The sequence below is a fragment of the Symsagittifera roscoffensis genome, chromosome 3, assembly GCF_963678635.1.
Source record: "Symsagittifera roscoffensis chromosome 3, txSymRosc1.1, whole genome shotgun sequence".
NCBI classification, from domain to species: Eukaryota; Metazoa; Xenacoelomorpha; order Acoela; family Convolutidae; genus Symsagittifera; species Symsagittifera roscoffensis.
The window spans coordinates 70,461,633-70,485,715 of NC_087064.1; the positions used below are offsets into that span (position 1 = coordinate 70,461,633).

At 34.4% G+C, this 24,083-nt stretch overlaps 1 protein-coding gene across 3 annotated transcripts in view; it reads right to left on the reverse strand.

The window, feature by feature from the left end:
* The window catches only part of LOC134842754 (neuron navigator 2-like), a 70,110-nt gene that overhangs the window by 40,582 nt on the left and 5,445 nt on the right, over positions 1-24,083 (reverse strand). Inside the window, exons 1-4 of one of the 3 annotated variants that reach the window (XM_063859233.1) lie at positions 23,148-23,329; positions 9,125-9,242; positions 7,239-7,291; positions 401-473 (exon numbers count right to left, since the gene is read on the reverse strand). In XM_063859233.1, coding sequence (XP_063715303.1) covers positions 401-473; positions 7,239-7,291; positions 9,125-9,242; positions 23,148-23,234 — 331 coding nt within the window. In that variant the 5' untranslated portion in view covers positions 23,235-23,329. Of the gene's footprint in view, positions 1-400; positions 474-7,238; positions 7,292-9,124; positions 9,243-10,447; positions 11,053-23,147; positions 23,330-24,083 lie in introns of those variants that run through there. The other 2 variants (XM_063859234.1, XM_063859235.1) reach the window with 2 other exon arrangements.

A 24,083-nucleotide genomic window follows, 5' to 3' on the forward strand; every position in this document is an offset into this window, starting at 1 on the left:
CTTAGTTTTGAAGTAGATCTTCCTGCATCGTTTCAAATTTTTATTGAAAAAACCGAACCACCCCTCCTTCCCCGGTCGCTTTTGAGAAACTTCAGTGGAGAAAAATTGGATCAATTGCAAAGGTTAGTTTTTTTCCAAACTTTTCTCCAATGAAGTGAGGAGGGGGGTAGTTTTTTTTCAATATCAATAAAAATTTGAAACGATGCAAGACGATCTACTTCAAAACTGTTCAAAATTACGATATGAAACTCGGCGAGAGTCCCTTTCCCTCAACGCGTTGACTCTTTATGATTTTAAAAGTCATTCCTTTATAAAAAAATATATAAAAACCATCACAATTTTTTTAAACATTTTTGCGACTACGAAGTTTTGTGACTTTTTTTAATAGGACTTGACTTACCTTGGGGCTGTATCTCTTGCACGTTCACTCCCTTTGAAGCCAAATAAGTGAGACAGGCTGCAATGTTGTCTAACTGAAACACAATGCCAATCAAAGCACTCAGCTGTTTGCAGAACTAACTAAAGAGTCCGTTTCCTTTCTTCATTCCATTCACCAGCTCAGTAGATTATACCAACTGCAAGTTTAGTATCAAAATAAGTATCAATGCAGCCCAGCTCAGATTTAGTATCAATTGAGCTTCAAAGTTTAGTATCAAAATAAAGAAAGAATAGGTATATTTAGAATTAAGAAGGAAGATTATATTTAATCTAATCGCCGAGAAATCAAATTTCGACCCAAGATAATAGTGTATTTACTTTTACAGTCTACTGTAGATAGCAATCTCTGCTTCAAAGTTTTATGTTTGGTAACAAAATAAAGCGATTTAAATTGCAATATACAGTCGAATATTCGAATCAAAATATATCACAATACGAAAAAAATCTGTTCAATTTATCTTTTCTGAAATTTCGGCGGTAATTTCAATAAGCGATCAAATATAGGAAGTGAGATTAAGCATTGAATCAAAAAACAACTGAGGATGAAAATATATATATATGACGGTTGGGGCTCAAAATAGAAATTCGATGCGAATTGGTGTGGGTAACAGTTCAAAGGTTACTTCTCAACTTCAATTCCATGCGAACATGACATCAAACAGAACCCCCAAGAGAGTTATTATTGCACCAATAGCTGAAGAACAGAAAAAATTGCATGAACTCGAATACCATTCCGTCGCTTAACTTAGTTGGTAATTTTTTTTCGCAAAAAAATTCATAGAATCAAATTCAAAAAGGCTGAAAAATTTTTATGATGCACTCAGAGCTTTGTTTAAAGAGCAGCTTTCCTTTATTTCAGTATTTTTTGTTCGCTTTGAGCGGGTCAAGCAAAGTAATCACCATATTCAAATACTTCAACTCGATCAGAGAAAAAAAATGATTCCATTCGAACATTCAAATACCTCAACTCGACCAGTGAAAGAGACATTCTATATCCATTCCATAGACTATTGGTATTTTTTCATAATATACCATCAAAACAACCCATTTTATCGTACAGTTCCTTTTTTTTTCTCTCATTTTCATTCTATGTTTTTATGCAAGCAGATGCACACGATAGTGTAATGGTAAATATACGCCTACACTAAAGTATATGACAACTAATACCATAGTTGCAATCGGAGACTCGAATGCTAAAAATAAATGAAACCAACCACAAAAAAAGAATGGATAATCTAATATTCGATTTCACCTCTGGTTTCTGTTTCTACTCACAAAAATGCGACTAAAAAGGTGCAAAGGATTCAATTTAGTTCAAGGTAAAGAAATGCATCTAATTTGGCGTCCATAGTGACTATGGATACGCGCATTCTTGCACTTGCTAATGAAGCAAGACTTGTTCACAATTCAATCACGGGGCGTGCTGATCACATTTGCAGCCATAAACGACACTCGGCGGATATTCAACAAACCACCATATCTACAAACCGCCACATCGTTAAGCCGAAATTACATCAGAATTACGCAAATTAGAAGAATTACGTAACAATTGCATAACAATAGTGACAATCTGTTGTTATGTTGTATATAAAAACTAATTTTCGGCGTGTTGGAATGGTTATATTTTTTCGGTTTGTTGGTCTTTCGGCTTGTTGGCCTGCCACCCGACACTCATTCTATGGCACCCCAAAGGTAAAACGAACTAGAAGAGGTAATACAACAAAGCACTCAGCTACCAGATAGGGAGAAGAATGGAGGCAGAAGATGCCCCGGGATAAATTCCGCCAAAAAGATTGAACAGAAGAGCACTTCAAGTTGTACAATCAGCTGTCTACATTCACCGAACTCTCTGTCTATTGTAAAGCTTTGAACCTCGAAAATGCCATAGTTCCCCAAAGACCTGCATATGAAATTCAGTGACAAATTTAGAAAACTTGACTGAATTTGGAATAAAAGAGTTATTTACCTGACGGTCTTTTACATCTGGTATTGTTTATGATGAATGATAGATTCACTGATTTCAAAAGCAATAGGTATATAAAATATTTCAGTTGGCTAATGAATTCATTAAACTGCGGATATGGAAAATACACAAAAATCGGAAAAAGAATATCCTGTGATCGTTCAATTTATGCAGAGGCGGAGCATTTCAAAATATAAAAATGTTAGAAAAAAATTTAGAAGTCGAATAGAATTTCGAGCTATACATCCAGAAAGCAGACGGTGTCCGTCAAATAAGACAACCCCTTTTGGCGGGACTTTAAGATGACGCTACACGCAAATTCCCCGATTGTAATTCTCAAAAATAAACCGCCTAAATTTGACCAGTTGTTTTGTTGTTGTTGTTGCAGCTACATCGATCTCTGCTTTGAGCTTCTGATTGAATTAGAGAGAACCTTCTGATTGAATTAGAGAGATTGTTCATGTTGGGGAGATAAAGGGAGAAAGAGTTAAGAAAATATTGTTCCTGTCTGGTCATATGGATTTTGTCTCGTTCAATCTATCAAGGCAGTTCCCTCAGGGTCTCTAGTGGCAAAAACCGGTGTAAGAAGGGGAACCAACTTTTGCAGTGATAGCGTCTTTGTGCTGGTGTCGGCACTTTCCCTCTGTATAGCACACTCAAGAGGGAGGTATTGATGTGTTATGAACCCCGTTCTAGGGATCAAGTTTTTCGGCGTGCAGAGAATCGTGTGAAAGTCCATGCCCGGTTCAAGCGAGCAGTTTTTGTTAGTAGTGAGAACCGAGAAAAACTCCCGTTACGTAAGGTTATGTGATAATCTGCAGATGTTTGGCAGATTCTTCGGGATTCTCTCATAAGCTTTCGATGGTGAGTGAGATTGGGTGTACCCGGTAGTTTAACAGATGGTCGGTGGTGTGTGGTCCTATGTAGCAACTTGGGCAGATGTCGAGTATATTGTTATGTAGCCTGTGGTGGTAGCTGGAGAGGTGAGGTGAATATCCGGATCGCAATTGTGGCAGTGTACATCTTTATGATAAAATTGGGTATATTCTGCCAAGTAGCTTAGACTTTTCCTTAACAAATTTTGTACTTCTGTGTTGTGAAGGATTTTGATCCCGTTAATGCATTCAAGCTTAGAGATGTTCTCCCGGTTTTCGTTAAGCAAGTGTTCAATGTCTGGTTTGAACTTACGTTCCAAGGTGGGTCTGATGTCAGATGTGAGCATAGGAATTATGTTTCAATTGAAAACATTCAAAATTAGGCCACATAGTCGATATAAAAAAGGCCGAAGTCTCATAAACTGAAAAAAGGACACCCATTTTTTTTATACAAGCAAAGCTGAGTTTCGCACCATTGGCGATACAACACAAGAAAATTGAAAAAAAAAGAAATTGTCAAAAAAACTAGATCTATCATAGTGAATAAGTTTAGTTTCGAAATAAAAACATGTCAAGACAATAGAATGTGAAACTAGCATCAGAACATATTTTACCAAGCGGTAACAAGTACCTTGGCAGAAACCTTTTGAGCCGAAAAAAAAATCAACAAGAATTTAGACTTATGAAAAGTCCCTCTCATCCTCGAAACACTCAAAAACATTATTTGCTCGTCAAACGAAACAATATGAGACAAGTAAGCCGATATTATAGCCCGAAACCTATTCAGCCTAAAAAAAATTAAAAAAGTGACTAAAAAAAGTTATTAAGTCCCCCTCAACCTCAAAACACAGACACGCACACACGAAACCATTCTGGCTCAACCAAAGAAGCTAAATGAGGCCAATAAGCCAATATAATATTAGGCAGAAGCCTATCAAGCCGAAAAAAAAGGAAAAAATGAAAAAATTCGGAAAAAAATTGTTAGCGTAAAAAACTTGAAAAATAATTCTATTAGGAACTTTAGCTTTTTGTGCAATCCAGAGCTGATCATAAAATGCGTTTCCGTTGAAACGACTTGAAATAAGGTCACTAAGCCGATAAAAAATAGGCCGAAATCATATCAGCAGAATAAAATTTTTAAATGAAAAAAAAATGAGGTCAAGTTTAGTGAAAATACAAACAACACGAACAGAGTGAAATCAACTATACAGAGTGAGGCAACTTTAATGTTTTGAAGAAGCTTTAGAAAAACTATACAATATGTCAACTACGCCGAAAAAACATCATCAGACAATCATCAGCCGACAATTTCTTTTTTGAAACGAACTATTTCCAGTTTGAAAAAAAAAACAGGTCCGGTTAGTTTCAAACCTAGGACCTTTGGCGTCCCAGGCGTATTCGTTACTTCCAGACTAAGTGTGCCGGAGACGCTCAGAAATTTGAACTCTTTATGAACCAAGACAAAGCCTATATTTCAGTTTGATAACGCTTGCTTATCGCAAGCGTAAAAATGCAAAAACATACACTTAGGCAAATAAGTTTTAAAAAGAAAGAAAAAACCATCCGTACGAGATACGAATTCTCGTTCTCCAGAGTTAGCGACTAACGTCTTTACAACTGCTCCATATCACCTACCTGTCTTCCAAACACCGTCAACCAATACAGCGGGTAAAGCAAGCTATAAATTGCCAAATATAATTAGAATTCGAGAAGTAGACGTATGCTCAAAATCAGCAAAAATAAAAAATCACAGTCGTTTGCTAATTTAAACAAGGATAGCCGGTCGCTGTGCAAGTAGCACACACTTTTGCTACTAAAATTACAAAAAATCTGAAAAAAAATCATTTTCCCTTACTTTTCTTCAAGTTAGTGTCAGTTTTAGTGCGTGGGGTAATTTGAAAACTATACAACCGCAAAAACACTTAGAAAATAAGACAAAATTTGTTTGAAAAAAAAGGAATGATAAACAAAAACACTTTTTATTAATTTTTCCACAAACAATTCTCATACTCACGACTATAAGCTTCAATTGAGTTCCGAGGATCTTTTGTGGTACCTTATTTTGCGTGGAAAACAAAAAAAAAAATTAAAACACACAAATACAGGTTCCTCCCCATTTTCAATGGTCGATACAAAAACAGTAGAATCATCGATACGAAGAATTTGACGCGAAATAACTTGTTTAATTAACTGAAATCAAAAAACGATGCGTTTCTGATGTTATTGTTGTTTAATTATATAGGCGAGTTTGCTTTCGCAAACTGAGCTAATAACAAAAGCTGACAGTCAAACTCTACAAAACGTTCAAAGTTATAAAAAACGGTCAAAAGACTTTCCAAAATCCATAACATGTTTCTGCAAAAAGCTGGTTGTGACCGCTTCAGCAGAGAAAATTCCCAAAACCGGGTTTCTCAATTGAAAACAACCTGAAAATTGGCCCGGTAGTTTTCGCTTAGTCAATAATTTAAAAAAAAAAACTGTCAAAGTTTCGAAACTTTGACTTGTTTGAAAGCCAAAACATTTTTCGTAAACAAACTGAGAATAGCCAATTATAAAGGAAGGCTTTCAGCAACCTGTTGTTTTGATCAAACCTATGGTTTGGCAGGCTAGTTAGCGAGAAAATTCCAAAAATCGGTCAACAAATCAAAAATTTGACGTTTCTGAGAACCATAGCTTTTTGCGCAAAAAAATTGGGCGTATCCACTAACGCAGAAAAGATTCATACAGCCTGTAATTTCGATTAACCCAAAAACTCAGATATTAGAGAGTAGTTCTCGAGAAAATTCTGCCCACAATCCGTTCTTTGGATTGAACCCAAAATCTCACATTTAGGAAGATATACTTTTTGAGACAACCAAAAAATATGAATCAAACATTCCACCGCAGACTTTTTCGAATGATGTAGACAGAGGGGTAAAGCAAAAAAAGACTAGGAGTGTATGCAGGCACACAGGGAAGTCAGTGGTCTTTCCATTGATACTCCTTTTTTTGAAAATCAGTGGTAAAAAAATCTCATACATTTTCATAAAACCCGTTTTTATTAAGCAGGAATTATAAACAAACATGACAAGTAAAGTAAGACAAACAAGACAAGTTTAAATTAGCAACGGATCAAAACCTACGAAGCGGAAACAAATCCGACCAACTTTAAGCAGACACCAATTAGCTTGATACTTGCGTACAGTACAAGAAAAATCCGTGATGTGGCAACCAAGCCCTCAAAATTTGAGCAACAAAACGGAAGTCCAACAAATCAATTTTTACCGGAAAAAAATTTTCAATTGCGTACATACTGATAAAAAGGAGGTCCTTGACTGTCCCAAAAAAAGCTCGTACGGGCTAAAAATGTGGTATCATATAAAAGCCACTTCAACTGTCATTTGTAACCGAGAAAAGTTTCTTGGTGTCGATACAATATCATGGTCTCAGTTTAGAAAACGCGCGAGGCCAAGTATGATACCACACTTGGCCTCGTACGAGCTTTAATCGAAGTAAATAAAAAAGATCGAAAAGAAACACAGCCTGTGTTATAGCTCCTTCCCACTCAGTGAAGTGTTAGGCACCAAAAAAAACACCTTATTTTGATTTAATACAAATCTAACCCAATGGAAATCCAAAGCCCTTATCTACTAACAAGCGCAAAAAATAGTTTTAGATCGTTAAAAAAACATAGCAGATCAGTACAAAATGGAAACAAAGCAGGTAGAAGAAATACAATCTACCAAAAAATACCTAACCAACTTAATCTCGAACTAAGTTGGAAAAACCTAAAAAACTTTTCTCAGAATTGTCAGTAACACCTTATTGCTATCGGAACTTTGTCATCAATCAAAAACTCAACACTGGCAGTTTTAAGCTAGATGAATAAAAAATATATTTATGACAAAATAAATAAAACTGGTTATGTTCTGTAGCCCTCAAAATTTGGTTTTAATAAAAATCAAAATTTAAATTTGACTTACGGCTTCTCCGTCGTGTGCTGGGTTCTCAACTATACCGTGAATCGATTCGCTAGCTGAAACAAAAGAAACAATTGCAATCATATCTAATCAAGTTTATTTTCTTCAAAAAACGCCTTCAATTATGTTACATATTTTTTTTCTCATACAAGATTAGATACTTGTTTAAAGTTGTAAGAAATCTAAGAAACAAACACTCGATAACTATTCTCGCGCTTTTTAAAGTAAACTTTTCTTGATGAAACATAAACAACTAAAAAATATTGAACAGAAAAAGGAAACAAAACTGCTCGTATATCAGGGCAAAGCCCTGCATATTCGCACTGTCCTTTGATTAATATCGAATAGTTTTTGAGAAAAAAATATTGAAAACCTATAAATTTTGGACAATATCAAAGTGTGAAATTTTGAGTCGTGCGTAATTAATATGACCGATCAGCTAGCCTCGATTCAATTTGGAACGATTTTGTTGAGCGGGATAATTCGACACGCATAAATAACTCGCGTTACGCTCTCAGCATAATGAATACTCTTCAACGCGCGCATAATTTAGTCCAGAACATGGCCAGTTTGGCAATTTTCAAATCCCCAGAACTTTACAAAAAATAATCAGAGGTAAAACATCGTTTTAAATTTTAGCTCAGGAAGTCGATATCTTCAATGTATAAAAATTTTGTGTTGAAAACATTAATTTCGATCGGCAAAAATTGACTGAATAAAAAATCCAGACCAAGCATAAATATTCCGTTTTCTTCGAAAGCCGGAACAGAAAAGTGTCGGCCTAAGAACAATGAATGAAAATACTTCTGTAGAGACGGTAACATGCAATCCAAATTGAGAAATTTGATGAAAAATGGCATCTCAAAAATTTCAATCAAAAATTTGGATTTTTACCTACTAAACCCAAAATAATTTAAAATCGCATCAGTAATGATTATACAGCTTGTTCAAACTCAATTTGGGTAAGCGTATATAATTTCAGTCAATCAGGAGCATTTTTTCTCATAATTTGAGATTTGCTAGTTAGGACGGAAGAAGTAAAAAGACCAGAAAATTTCGGATCTCCTTAACTTTGTCCCCCTATGGTACCTAGCAGCAATATGCTACCGTTAAAACGAACCAATTCAACGGTAAAGCATACAAGACTGCTCGTATATCAGGACAAAGCCCTGAATGCCCCGACTGTCCCTTAATTCATATCCAAAGGTTTTTGGGAAAAGAAAATACTGAAAAGCTATAAACACATCAAACAGTGAAATGATGAGTTTAAGGAAGGTAATGCGGCCGATCTGATTAGCTAGCCTCAACTCAAGTTGGAACAATTTCGTTGTGCGAGATAATTCGCCACGCATAAATAATTCGCGTTACGCTCTCAGCAATATGAATAAATTCTTCAAAGCGCGCATAATTTAGTCCAGAACTTGGCCAATTTGCAAATTTTCAAAACCCCAGAGTTTTACAAAAAATAATCGGAAGTAAAATATCATTTTACATTTGAACTCAAGAAGTCGATATCTTCAGTAGGATATAAAAACTATTATTTCGATCGGCGAAATGTTCATTTTGGATTTTGGCAATTGTCAAAACCCTACACTATGGCTTTCTTCATTGCAGATTGGATTAATTTCTGACCCCCGAATACCGGAAGCAAAAAAATTAGCTGCAAATTTAACATTTGCCGGTCACGAGAAACAATTTTATTGCGGCTGACTTGTTTAAAGATGTTACCGTCCCGATGTTTTAAAATACACATAAATAATGACCTTTTTCAAAGCTGTTTTGAAATAATTTTTTAAAACGGTTTTAAAACACCCTAAAACGTGCCACACCTGAGTTCAAGAGATTGAAATTGTTATTTGGATTCTGATGTTGTTAAGTGTTTAACTCACAGACACTCTGTATGACTTCGGCTAACAGGACTCCACTGCGCACATCTCTCTGAAGGTCCACGATGCAGTGTCCATGACCCGCTTTCTGCAGGTAGTGGTTGGCCCAATCAGTGTAGATCTAAATCAACAACAACAATAACAACAATATGATATTACCTGCGCATGTAGGAATTTTGCCCAGTTTTCAGTTCCTCTCTGCAAGTTTTTGCTGTTTTTCAGGGCAAAGTAAGGCAAATAATTATTTTTTGCTCAGTTTAATACCTTATATGAGCGGAAAAGTATTGATCTCAGAACAATACTAACATAAAACTACACTTTTACAGACAGAAGCAAATAGACAGTTAAGACAAAAAACTGTCTGCATTTGCATAAACAGAGCCGAAGGATCTCTCAGATTAAAGTTGATTTGAGTTGAGCTAAAAAGTCTTTAAGATTCAGATTTGCTACCATTTATTATTAGACTAAAATAAAAACGTACTAATAAATACTATCTTACTATGTTAATGCAGAAAGCCAAATTTTTTATCTGATTAACAAAATTGAGTGGCGGCGTAATAGCTAGACCCTTGAAAGGTAAGCCTGAAATCTTTGATTCTCTATTATTACTAATCCGAATATTTAGTTAATTAAATATCAGAAGGCAAATTGATTAAAATTTATCAAGATTTTAAAAAAAGAAGTTTACAAAACAGTACCTTGAATGACAATGGGCTGTTTGGCCAGAAAGGCATTACATAGAGACGTAAAATAAATTAAGTGACTGTGATCAATTTGCGACGTCTATGATTAACAACACCCATAACTGATCTCCAGACAACGACAAATACCACAGACTGGCTAGATATTTCTTGAATTATTTCCTCGCGCTGGTATGTCGTAAAATTTTGGTTTAATCTAAGTAGCCCCAAATTTAGCGGAAACTTTTATTGTAGGTAATCAAAGTGCTGTTTTCAAAACAATAGCCTAATTGGACGACAATTCTAGCCGTTTAATTTTTGAACCGCGAAACAAAACAGAAGGAAGACACATTCTTGTTAAAATAAAACAAACTGAATGAAAGAATTTTAGGCTATCTTTTATTAGAGCACTAAATTAATATCATATTGCGAAATTCTTCATTTTTAACCGAGAAAAATGATAAACTAAGAAAAAAAAACAGGAGAACTTAGTCAGTTTTCTTACTCGTTTCATAATTATTTAGACGCCATCACCATCCAAAATATTTTTTTTCTGTAACTAATCCTATAAATAGTGAACTAGTGAAATATTTAGTTTTAAAGCCTCGTATAAGGTTAAATAATGCCTTTCTTAGGGTATACAGACCTTTTCGATTTTTGAGTTCTGTTCCACAATCTGCTGTTGACGATTAGAAGTTGCTTCCCTTTTACCCTTTTGAACACTCATTTATGAAAAGAGCGACTATAAATGAATCCCTTTGTGCAACTTTAATCGTCAGAATGTAATCAGTGTTAGTTGCACTAACCACCGCAGTTGGTAAGAAAAGAAGAAAAAGGAGTGAAAATCAGTCGAGAATTGACACAATTTGTGAGCTTTGAAGTTCAGATTGATGTCCGATAGTTTAACTTGGTCACAATCTTCAATCAAAATTTATCCAAAAAATCAATCACTGGAGAAATTTAACGCCCAGGTCGTCAAGTCAGAATTCTTTTCAAATTAAAGTCGAATTCAAATTAAAAATTGAGTCAATTTGATTTATAAGATGGTTATTTTTAGAACAAAGTCGATCAAGGTAGAACTAAAACTAGGTATGTTATGATATGAAATAGATTGAGGGTCGTCGGTCGGATAGGAGAAGAGTTGCTTTTCTATAGGTAATAAGTCATAAAATTCTGAAAATAAGTTAGTTGGTTAGTTTAGCACAGTTAGAAATAAAGACAGTTTGACAAACAGACAGAAAGTTTGTTGAGATAGAAAGAGACGAAACAGAGATCGTTAATTGGGCTAACGGGCGTCTCAGTTTCTACAATTTTAAATATCGTATGCTGAAACTTATTTTGGAGAACAAAACTTGTGTTTGCTTATGTTCAAAATTTTTCTACAAACTCGATTAAAATTTCAAAAATTAAAGTATTGATTGAGTGTTGCCTTCTTATAAAATTTTCCTTGAAAGAATTAAGACAAATGGTCACATTATAAAGCTTTATTGAAATCACCTGTTATGTGGTTTTCACACAGAGGTGAAGCAGGCCTTCACGCCGCTTGCTGTACTGAAAAAAATAATCACCAGAAACCAGAAAAAATGACTCAATGGTAATTTTTAATCATGACTTTTGGATTGCTGATTTAAATTTGCTATTTTCAATTCCAGAAATGTTTTGCCGTTTTTTCCGAAATTGCTTATTAGAACTAGAAAATAATCGCATAAACGGTTCTATAAACAGAATGATTTAATGCATAAACCACTCCCTTTTTAAAAATCTGCCTGAAAACGGAAATAAAGTTTCGAGAAAAACGGCTTGGAATATTCCTGTTTACAGGAAACGTTTAGGGGTATAGTGAATTTTACTTTAACTTAGTAACTTCAAAACGTCTTTTGGAATTTCTTCTTGAGCCTAAGCAACGACTGAAAGAGATTTTATATAAGTCCTTAGGCTTAGAGGATGTGCTTTTAAACGAGCCTTAAATCGCGTGAAAAACTCAAAACTAGACTCAACATTGCGTGAAATGGTTGAAAAAAAAAAGATAAAAAGCACCCTATTTTAGATTAAAATTGAATCTCGATTGCTAAATGTTTGACACCCAGACGAGGAATCAAACAAAATTCAAGCGAAGAAGGAACCCTTCGTAAAACTATAATATGTCAAGATTTCTGGAGGAAAAAACGCAACGAGAACAAAATGAGGATGCGATGAAATAAGTGAAGAGCACTGCGACGCAGTTAATAAGTGACAGATTATGTCATAAAAAATGCCATTGATAGCCCAAGGCAATGAAGCAGGTCAAAAAAGAATTAGTGGTTGTCGATATTTGGATGAGTTTTATAGCTGGTCTGGTTTGAACGGCGATCAAACTCAAATCTGATCTTTTTCTGAACTGCAGTTACCAATTTGACTCTATTACAGCCTGAGGGTAGTTAGATAATCTGGTGGCAAATGTAATTACGCGCATCCGCATTACGCACAATAGACGGCAACGTGCAAATTAGGGTCGACTTCGAAGTCAGAAGCACCATTGGCTTTGCCAGACCCAAACAAGAGCTCTCAGAATCAAAAAATAACATAAAAAATTTTCACTTTTGCTGCGATGAGCATGCAAATAGATACATATTCTATAAAGAGTAAAAAAAAAGTGATGAAAAGTTAGATATATTTTAAAAACAACTGATTTAAACTGATTTGCATCCGAATTTTTCGACAAACTCAACTTCCAAAAAACTAGCTTGGACTATTTTAAAAATGAATTAACCAGATGTAAGCCAGAAAAGCAGCCATTAAATAAGTGTCAAGGAGAAAAAAAAACTGGTATACTACGAAAATTACGAAAACTTTTGGTCGTAAAATAAACAAATATTTTAAGAAATGTAGTAAAAATGACGTCTAACTATCGACATGGGAGTAGAAATGGGGTCACTGATCGGCAGCTAAGCGTTCTATAAAATGACTCATTAGCAAACAAGACGATAACTTCTACTTCTGCAGCAGAGGAAAAAATGACTGAAGATCTTGGTGGACATTACACAACATACCACTGCGGAAATGATAGGCCAAATTAGCTCGGGAATAAAAATATGACTGCAGATTAAAATATGGACTAATATAAAGCAAAACAAGCCCAACTAGTTGCCCAAATTTAGAACAGTTGAGCTAATCGGTGACTAACTGGCTCGCTTTTCTTCATTTTTTCACTTTTCCTTAATGAATCGTGCTTAGAATGTTGCCCGTATTCTTCAGTTTAATGACGGATAAGTTGGCACCAAATGGCAATTCTCGTACGAGGAGGGCTCTTGCAAGAATCAATCAATTAGCCCTTTAATGTCAAACTTGGGGAAATAATTCTCAATCATTAAAACAGAGAAGACAGCAAAATTGATAGAAAATATGAGTAAACGCGCAAAAGAGGCGTGTTAATTTCAAAAATAGCGACAAGACAACAAAAAACAATATGTAGCATTTCAGAGCAATCTAAAAATTATAATTATTTTACATAAGTAGTTTTCACTCGATAAATAACCAAAACAAGACAGTATTTCATGTAAGTTCAGAATGAGCAAAATGAAATTATATATTTATGCTTTCATTTCTAATCTATTTTTAAAAATGAAAACACGACAAAAAATAAATCAAACTTTTTATAATCATCTTTGAATGAGAACTGATGAATCGATTCAATGGATGTTAACATACAATTAGATTTGCCAGAACATATCGATAAGTTATCAAAAAAGGAAACGCTAACACAGCCGACGAGTCAACATTCTATACTGACAATCAACCGAATTGGGTGGTCGACAATAATCGAATAATGATGAGGCAAAAGATAGAATTAAGATTTTGCATGTCATGCGCAATTTTCATACGCTCGTTAGTAATTTCCAATGTTATTGATGATGATTATACCAATCCAATTGTTTTCTACTTCGCAGGCAAGTTTGATTCTATTTCTGTTATCTGTACTTTCGATTTTCTGACCTACTGCAGGTAGCTAAAGAGTGAAGGAACGGCAATCAGCACTCCCTTTATTAGGGAGTGTAATTCGATATCCGCACCAGGTGACTTTAACATGACCAAGTTAAAAGGGGGCTAAAAAGCTCTTTGAGGAGACTGAAAAGGGAGAAAAACTGAGAGAATGAGTGACTAACTAACATTCACAGTTCCGGTCAGTGTTCATAGCTTCTAACAAATTATAGCACTCTCCCTTTAAGTTACTAACTGAGTTCAAAGATTTCTCTAAAACTGATTAAAAAAGTCAATAAGTTAGTAAATCCAGTTGCGCAGCCAGGGCGAGATATATTTAATGCGATGATATTATTACCAGAGGCAATCTGACGACCAGAAAACACTAGTTCAAGATGTCTAACACGCAACTTCATTTTCAGGGTAAAAGCCTTTTTATTTGAAAAAATTGTTGATGCCAAGCTACAATAGACTCTATTACGCAAAAAGTCTGGCAATAAACCTAAGCAACAAATCTTGGCACTAGTTTAACAGTATGGGCCCAAAAAATCGCATGTGACCCCGGATGAGTTTTAAAATGAAATCAATCAGAAAAAGTTTTGCTGTTTCAAGATTTTCTAGAGAATTGAGTGAGTATCCACATGTCTGAAAAGTTTTTTGTTTCCAAATAGACAACCGAAAGGTTAGTCTAAATCTGACTTAATACAGAAAATACTGATTCACGCGAAATATTCCTCTTTTGGCTAATTTAAGCGCAGCGGAGCAACCGTTTGCTTTTTGATAATGCCGCGTGGGTTTCATATTTGTTTTTATTTATGCTAAATAATCGGATATCCGGTTACACTACCGTGAATTGATATTTTTGCCGACTCTTTTTGTTGCGACTCAAAGAATGGGTGGTGTTGTTGTTATTTGCCAATTAGTGGGAGGGGGCCTATTTTATGCAGTGGACTCCGCATGTAACAATTGGGCCCGCAGATTGCTTTCTCAAAGAAAAAAAAATACAAACAATTGCGCAACAAAACCCAGAAAAACTACTCCGCGGATTTTTAAATGAAGTCGCTTTTGAGCTAAATTTAAATCAAAATACCGTCAACAAATAGGCAACTTGAATTTAAGTTGGCCAACTGACTTTTAAGGCGAAAAAAAGTTTAGAACGAGAATCCCACGCCAATAAAGTTAGTAAAAAAGCAAATTCTGACTTTTCAAATGCCCATTTCTAGTAGAAGAGGAACCATAAGAAACTTCAGCCACCAGCATCTTAGTCAAAACTCTATGAAACATATCAGATTAGGCATTGCACAAAATGCATTTACAAGCGTTTTTAAACAAAAAATATGAAGCAATAAGTTGATAGATTTACCTACCACTATAAACTCACTGATACTTCGACTTTTTCATGTTATGATTATTTAACTGACTTTTACCGCGTGGCATTTACTACCATCACAACTTCACGACTTAAGGACAGGAGACAAGTGACTTCGATTCTAAATAGCTTAGGAGAGAATTAGCTCTACCGCTTAAATTTCAATGGTAAATAATTCAATAAATTTTACACAAATTCATCAACGAATTAAATTTTTAACAGAGGCGAAGCGAGCGTCGCATCACTTGCGATACAACAGAAACATAATAAAAGTTAAGTCGAAAAAAATTAAAAGTTGAAAAAACTAGGAACTCTTATCGAAACAGGTTCTTTCAGTTGAACTTTTCATCTCAGATTTGATTGCGTATAGTTCAAGAAAATTCCAAATTTTTATAAGAAAAAACGGTCAAAGTTCTAGGAATTGGTCAAAAGACTTTCCAAAATCCATAACGCTTTTCTGCAAAAAGCAGGTGATGGCGGCCTAAGCAGAGAAGATTATCAAAGCCGGGTTTCGCGATTAAACACAAGCTGAGAATTGGCAGGGTAGTTTCAAACTGTCAAAGTTTCAAAACACTGCCAAAGTTTCAAAACTTCGACTTGTTTGAAGGCCAAAAACTTCAATTCATTTGTCAAAAACTTTAAAAATGTTTTCAAAAAACTGGGCATAGCCAGTTATAAACGTAAGTTTTCAACAATCTGATGTTTCGATTAAACCTATGACATCAAATTTGTCAGGATAGTTAACGAGAAAAGTCCAAGAAACAGTCAAATAATCAAAACTTTGACATTTCCGAGATTCATAGCTTAGTGTGTGAAAAAACAGGGGGAAGCCGCTTATGAAGAAGGGATTCACTCAACTTGTCGATTCATTTGAACCCAAAACCTAAGATTTGGGAAAGTAAATCTCGAGAAATGTCAATAACTTTTAAAGAAAAACTGTCAAAAAAACAAAATTTTTATTTTTATGAGGGCCATAACTTTTGGTGTCTAGTTTTGAGACTAGTCGCATAAACAAATAAGATTCCCCTAACCCGTTCTTTGAATCGAACCCAAAATCTAATATGGAACAGCAGTTTCCGAGAATATTTTAAAAAATGATCGAAAATAAAAAAAATCGAATTTTCCGAGAGCCATAATTTTATGTGAACAAAGATTTTGGCCTAGCCGCTCTTTGAGGGGTATTTTTTGAGAAAACTAAAAAACCAAAATATGCATCAAATATTCCCCCACAGACTTTTCGAAAGTTGTAGACAGAGGGGTCAAAACAAAAGAGACTCTGTAAGATTATACAGGCATACAGGGGAGTAGGCGGTCTTTGAATTGATACCTTTTTTAAAAATCTGAATTTTCTGAGAAAAAATTTAAAATTTTCAAACGAATGAATTTGGAAATAACTTTCCAAAATGAAAAAAAAAATAGCAAACCGATTGGTAGACATACAACCAACATAAAAAGTGCAGAGGGGAGTGTCTAAATAGTGTTTTCTTTGCAACGACCCAAAATTAGGTCATAAGCGGATAAAAAATGGGCCAAAACATTTTGGGCACAAAGGAATTTTTATAAGAATAAAAAAAGCAAAGAAGAAATGCGAAATCAAGGTAAGTAAAATTACACATTGTAGGAGTAATTCAAACACTAAAAGCAACATCAAAGAAAAAAAGCGCAGCAAAAAAAACCGAAGATGTCACAACTAAGCCCACTATAGATAAAGAGACAAAATAATTGGCCGACAATTGTAATTGAAACAGAAAAATTCCCGTTTGAAAAAAAAAACAGGTCCTGGTCAGATAAGAACCCAGGACCTTTGCCGTCCCAAGATACAAGTGATTCTTTTCACAAGTTGTTAACCCAAAAAAAGTCTTCATTCCAGTTTGATAACGCTTGCCAATCGCAAGCGTAAAAACCTTTTAAAAAAGACCCATTGGAAAATCTGGAGGAACTTTGTATTCGGGTGTTTTTTAGATATTTTTTGCCTTGCAAAATCACTTACCATAAATAATCATCGTAAGGCGTAGAGTGATACATCATACTAAAGCCTTTTCAGTCGCAATTCGAACCTTTGAAAATTTTGAAAAAATTTCTCAGTGTCGAGAAAAACCATTTTGAAATTTTTGCTTTTTGGTCTAACATCAAACTAATAGGGTGAGCAAGCACAATGGCTTTTTAATGCTTAACTTAAGACGTGAAAATTTAATTTTACTCGAGTAAAGTTAGTTTTTGGAAGTTTTAACGCCAATATGGGAATCGAAAACTTGAAAATTCAAAAAATTTCTGCCACAGATTTGAATTTTTTTAGAACATTTATTTCGTTTTTCTAGTCACCTTCTACAAAAACTGTTCTTCAATAGGCTCAATTTACTATGACTGTCGAATATGCCTAAATTCTTTTTTTTTTCATTCAGATCCGTTTATCACACCACGCAGAAAAAAGGACCAATTGAACAAAAAATCTTTTTTAAGACTATGGTTGGAACATTCTGTGCTACTTGCACAGTCACCGGCTAGCCTTGTTTCTTTTAGTTTTGGAAAACTACAACCCGTCAATTACAATTGTTTGTGCTACAAATGACCATTCTAGTTGGATAAATTCTACTCTAAACTTTGTGAAAATACACTTCTTCGACATGAAGACAACGAGAAAGAAGGATGCAAAGGAAATGATAGATACGCTTAAAAATATCAAGATCATTGATAAGTTAAGGACATTTGCTTAAGAAAAAATTCATACACAGAGGCGAAGCTGAAATTCGCACCAACTGCGTCACAAAAAAACGCCAAAAATCATAAGAAAATGTGTCTCAAATGAAAACTGAAAAGATTAAACATGAAAATTGATTAAGTAACACATGAGAAGGATTCGGGCTACTTTGGTCAAAAAATCGAGATCCAAAATTTTCTAAACGTACTCAAAAAATTTGCTTAAAATCTGGCAACCAAACAACCTGCATATCCATTATGATAAATTGGGCATGAACACAACAAAAAAATGCAAGAAAAAACATTTGCTAGAAAAGAAAATCAAAGAATAAAACAAAAAAATGAATTTCAAAAATTTTCCACAAAAAATTTGCAGAAAATGTGAAAAAACTCACTTACATCAAAAGACCCACAAGCTGGCCACTAGGCCGACAAACATTGAATCGAATGCCACGAACCCAAGACAACAATTTCATTTACAAAAAACATAATGCTTGAAAACTGAATAAGCAAAGAAATACAGATATGCTGTTGATTTTTCGAACTCAAAATTCAATGAAAAAATATTGGCAAATAAAAAGACGAAACTTCAAAAAAATTGTCCTTTAGAGGAAAAATCTAATCGATTCAATACCACTTCATAATCAATTTTGCATCAAGTTACTACGACGTTCGACGATTTTATAATCATATAATTAATTTTACATCAAATACTTAACAAAAGACTACATGCAAAAATTAACCAAATCGTGAGAAGGATAAATCCGACAAAATAAATCGACTACCAAGAATTTGAAATAAAAAAATTGTCTGCCCTTCGAGCCAATATTAGGCTGCTGACAGAAATCTCTGGGGCCTGTTACACGACAACGAACTTCAACTGAAAGCTGTTTGTTCACAAAAAAAGGCTAGTATCCGTTTTGATAACACTTTCTAAGAGCAAGAGTAACCAAACTTATCAAAAGATGCGCTATAAAGCCAAAATTTTGAAATAACTGAACAGTAACAAGTACAATTGTCTCTTGAATTAAATGTAAATAAGGTTTTTCGAAATAACAAGCTAATTTGACGACTGGATAAAAAACACAAGTAGGCAGAGAGCCTGTTGAGCAGCTATCAGAATCCTAATCAGACTAGTCCAGAGAGAACAAAGAAGCTGTCAACAACCAGATAATATCTGGTTGCATGGTTTTCCTCCATTGCTGTCAAATAGCAAAATGAAAAACTCTTCCCTGCTCATTATTTCCACCTGGCTGAAATTTCCAGGGAAAGATATATCAGAATAGAGAAATGTTTCTTTGTTCGCATTGAAACTACAATGGTTTGTTTGCTCCGAAGAAAAAATTCGGTTCTTTTTCAGTCATTTCAATTATTCACATAAAACGAGAAGAAAAGCTGAAAAAATCACGGATAATTTTTATCCAATTCACGTAGTTATTTAATCTTCATGAATAAAAAATAAAATAGACTCAAATTAAATTTTTATGGATTCTTTTCTGACCAAAATTAAGCAGGGAAATATTCTTTCTTTAGCAAAAAAAAATTAATATATCAAATTTTTGAGCTACAAGAATTTCGGTGACATCTTGTAATCAAAGCTTATAGTTTTGAGGTCAAAGTAGTTTTGGTAAAATTTTGTAAATCAAAAGTAACTTTAACCCAAATTGAAACAAAAAAAACAGCAAACTAATTTGAAGTCAAACTTGTTCAAATTGGTTCACGCGGATTTTATAATATTTAATGATTTAACGAAACAAGAGCAAAAGTGAAGTTTACAAACATTCACTTCACAGAAACAGGAAAATGCGCGCTAATGAATTTAGACCGGCCAGGTGCAGCCGATGGGAGCAACTTTTGAGCTAAATTGACAAGTGACATTCTTCTGCTGAATAACCCACAGTCTCTATTATCAAAACAAAGAGCATTTCCAAAAACATTCAAAATACATGCCTTAAGCCAACTTTACCAAGCCCACAGTTTTTAAAAGTGGACCAGTAATAATATTTTCCCTCAAAATGAACATAACTAATACTCCCGTTTTATGAAAAAGACCAAAATGAAAAAGTTGAATTTAAGTTTTTAGTGAACCAAAATTATTCCCAAATTGATACCAAATTTTTCAAAAAGCCAAATTTAATTCGAGCTCATACAGACAGCGATTATTTCAAAATGAGTATCACGAGCAATTCTTTCTAGATCCAGCCCAACAAAACAAAAAACGTTCGCAAAGACAAAATATTTCACAAAATCTGGTACGTTAAAAACCGTGCTCCTCTAAATCCAAAAAAAATTTTTAAACTGAGGTAAAAACTAACAAAAATTGTATATAGAAAGCTTTGAAATTGAAACAATAAATTAAAAAAAGAATAAGGAATAAGAAAAAAGAATAAGGAAATAAGGAAAAAAAGAATAAGGAATGAGCAGTCATATTTGGCGGCAAAATTCGCAACTCCTCAGAGTACCCTGACAGAGTCTCACTACAGAGATGATAATTTCAAATTTTGTGAAATTTTTTATATCTAAGTTTCCTGTAAAATTATGAAAAAATTCAAAAAAACGTCATATCTCGACAACTACAAGGATTTGAGCAGCCATAATCAGAGGCAAGATTCGCAACCCCTGAGAGTACCCTCACAATATCCAACAACAGGATTGAGATCTTCAACGTGTTGGAAATTTTTAATATCTAAGTTTTTGAAAAAAAAATTTGAAAATAAAAAAAACGTCATATCTCGAAAACTACAGGGATTTGAGCAGTAAGAATTGGAGGCAAGATTCGCAACCCCAGAGTACCCTGAAGGCACCCAACTACAGGGTGAAAATTTCAAAAATTGAGAATTTTTTTAAATTAAATTTTCTAGAAACTTTTGAAAAATCTCGAAACTTGCCTATCTCGTAATTTAAAAGGATTTGGTTATTCATATAAGGAGGCCAGAATCGCAAAACCTGAGAAAACTCTGAAAATGTCCTACTATTGGTTTGCTTATTTCAAACTTGATGAAATAAACACTGAATTTAAACTGGAAAATCGAAAAAAACCTTAACCATTGCAATATACGATATGGCTTAAACGTGGAAAAATTCTTTCGTTTAACATGCAAAAATGATATGTTGAAAAAGCTTAAACATGGCGAGATAGTGATGCCCGCATTTAATATATAAGACAAAAGATGAAAGTTAAAAAATTAGGAGACGGGTAGACAGACATAATCAAATCAATTAAAAAATCAGGTATTCAGACAGACAGACAGACTTAATTTGGCCTCGAAAAAAATTTACTGAAAAAAGAATGACCTTGCGGAAAACCTAATATGATATAGCTTAAACATGAAAAAATCTTTCGTTAAACATGCAAAATTATTATGCTTAAACATGGGAGATAGCTGTCACTCGCATTTAAATATAGTATAGATTTAAATATAGTATAGATATAGATAGATAGATATAGATAGATAGATATAGATAGATAGATAGATATAGATACAGATAGATAAGCCATCTAGGGGATTCTAAACTGCAACATCGCCAAATATCACTCCAATCTTTCAAACAACAAGCTGTTTTAAAGAGGTTAAGACACAAGCTGTTAAATCGCCAGCTAGAATAAGAGTAGTAAAAAAATACCGAAAAAGAGCACGATTGTTTTTGTTCGAGATGGAAAAAGTGACATCGTATTATATGACAGGTATTTGCAAAAACACCAGCTTAAACAGAATTTTAAAAATTAAGCTCACAAGGAACGACTAGGAGAGCAAAGTTTCCCCAAATAGCCTCAAGTTTCAACATCTGTGCCGAGCAGATATGCCTCCACAAAAAATGACAAGCTATTAGATTGACACTTGCAGCACTGGAAAACTTCGAAAAACGAGCAATTAAATTTTGCAATAAATTAAGGCCTCGAAAAAAGCAAATAATAATAATCGCAAAAATGCCTAGTAGAACAAGCATGTTCCGACCACAGTAATTCAAAAAACGATTCTCTAAATCAAACTAAAAATTCTAAAACCGAACAAAATTTATTTAAATTGCAGCCAAAGTTTTTACTGAAAGCTGACTGAATTAGGAGAAAAAAATTGTTAATTAGAATTAATAATAGCAAAAAATAACGTAACATTTCAAGCCAACCTGGCCAAACGTCCCCCTCCCCCTCCCCCTCAGAAGATTCGACTACCTGCCGACCCAAAGGGTCTCCCCTTTGCACTATTTTGAGATATCCATTTTTCGAGTATATATACTAATTTTGATGGGGGAGCGCGCGCCGAAAAAACGCAATTTTTTGGTCAAAATTTTCCAAAAAGTGCCTAAAAACGCTTTTTTTTTGGCCTGTTTTTTCAAAATTTTGCCTGCGGCGCAAAAAGTGTTTACCAAAACAAGGTCTTTTTGGTGCTTGGGGACAGCTCAGAAAATCAATTTGATCGACCTAACAAAATGTCGACAAGATTTTCGAATTTTTTTTTTAGGTCGACAAGATTTTCGACAAAAGGGCATTGCTATGATTGCGACAAAAAGGGCATTGCTACCACACTTGAGCCGTAACGAGTTTATCTTGCGGTAGTCAAATTTGGTTGAAGAAAAAAAACGACCCGGATTCAAAGTTGCGTTACACTCTTCGAGTGGTTGGAACAATAAAACAAGCTTGACTATAAAAACGGCATCGATTAAAATCTAAACATTAAATTAGTCAATCAAAGTTATCAAAGACTCAATAGAATCATCAATTTTTTTAAATTGTTGGCTAATTTGTCCCCACGCTTTATCTGCGTCATCCTTTTAGAGAGATTCAAAAACAAAAAAAACATCCTCTCTATATTTTCTTTTTTAGTCAATTGACATACTAGTGCGTCCAAAAAACTCTTTAGTCTTTTGATCTATCATTCTTAATCCTTCAAAGCGGCTCTATCCAGCTGAAAAAAAACTAAGCTGACTCTTTCCTTGCTAAGCTGGCTCTTTTTTTTTAATATTCGAGAAAGATGAGAGCATCATCCTGAACTTGCAGACGGTGCAATTCCCCATCAACCCCACCCAAATCCGCCCGATTTTAACACAGGCGTTTAAAAGTTCAAAAAAATCTCTGAAAAGAGTCTCAATGTTTTTTTTGCAAATTATCTGGTGGAATTCCCGAGGCCGTAGTTCGTTCCCACCCCGTGGGCGAGTGGGTGGGGGTTGTTTCTCGTGGGAAAAAAGATAAATGCATTCGAAAAGATTAAAATTGATCTCTTTTAATTTTAACCCCGACTTACCTTCGTCATCGACTCTGTCATAACAATAAAATAAGGTTCAATGATATCAATCAATTAGTAGTTAGAAGGATTAGATTGTTTACCTGTTTCTGGACAGATAGGCTATAGTCCTTCCGTCGGCCCTCGAAGTACGTAGTTTGTTGTGGCGTAGCACTAAGGACTAGATCCATTACAATACACTCCCAATAAATCAAAATAGGGCTGTGTTACGGGACCCAGATCAATTTTGCTTTCCTTGAGACGCCAATTAAAATCAGCTTATCAGAACCAGATTTGAGTCAAAAACACTAAACAACTGGACTTAAAACAAGCATCAAAATGTCGGCTTTCTGTCATTTGAAGACATGTCAAATAATTCAATTTAGCAAATGATCGATTTTATGATTTTTTCTCTACGAAATGTAGGGCACTATTTACATTCGAAAAGCGTAGCCGGGTCGTAAAATAGTACTCAAGGTGTATCCCATGAATATCGAGTGTCCATTTTTAGCTAGGTGCTTTGGGAAAACAAAGGAACCAAAGAAAGCAAAACAAGCCAACAAAATCCAAGACAGCTGGATAAAATAAAATAAAAGTGGCTCTGACCAAATGTTGGCTTTATTATTGCCGAGATATTATAACGCAGTGCAAAACTTCAGAAAAAAATAAACAAGAAACGATTTGAATTTGCTTGTCAAGACAAAAAATGTTTTTCCATCAAATCGATCCAATGTGAAATTAAACTGTTTCATAATATGTAGATACAGTGTGCAGAGAGAAAGACACTGGTTAGTACCAGGTAGCTTGTAGAGCTACAAATTAAATTTAGATTTATCAGCCCAGCCTCTCAGTTAAATCCCGGAATGATAATAATTGCTAAAGTTTTTATATAAACTTCTATCAAACCAGGTGATAAAAATGATAAATACAAAGTATGTGCAAAATGGTTTATGTTCAATCGAGGCGGAATAAGAGTTTATGAACTTGACGCTTTAAGAGATTTGCAGCCGATTGAAAGAACCAACAAGTTGAAGCTTAAC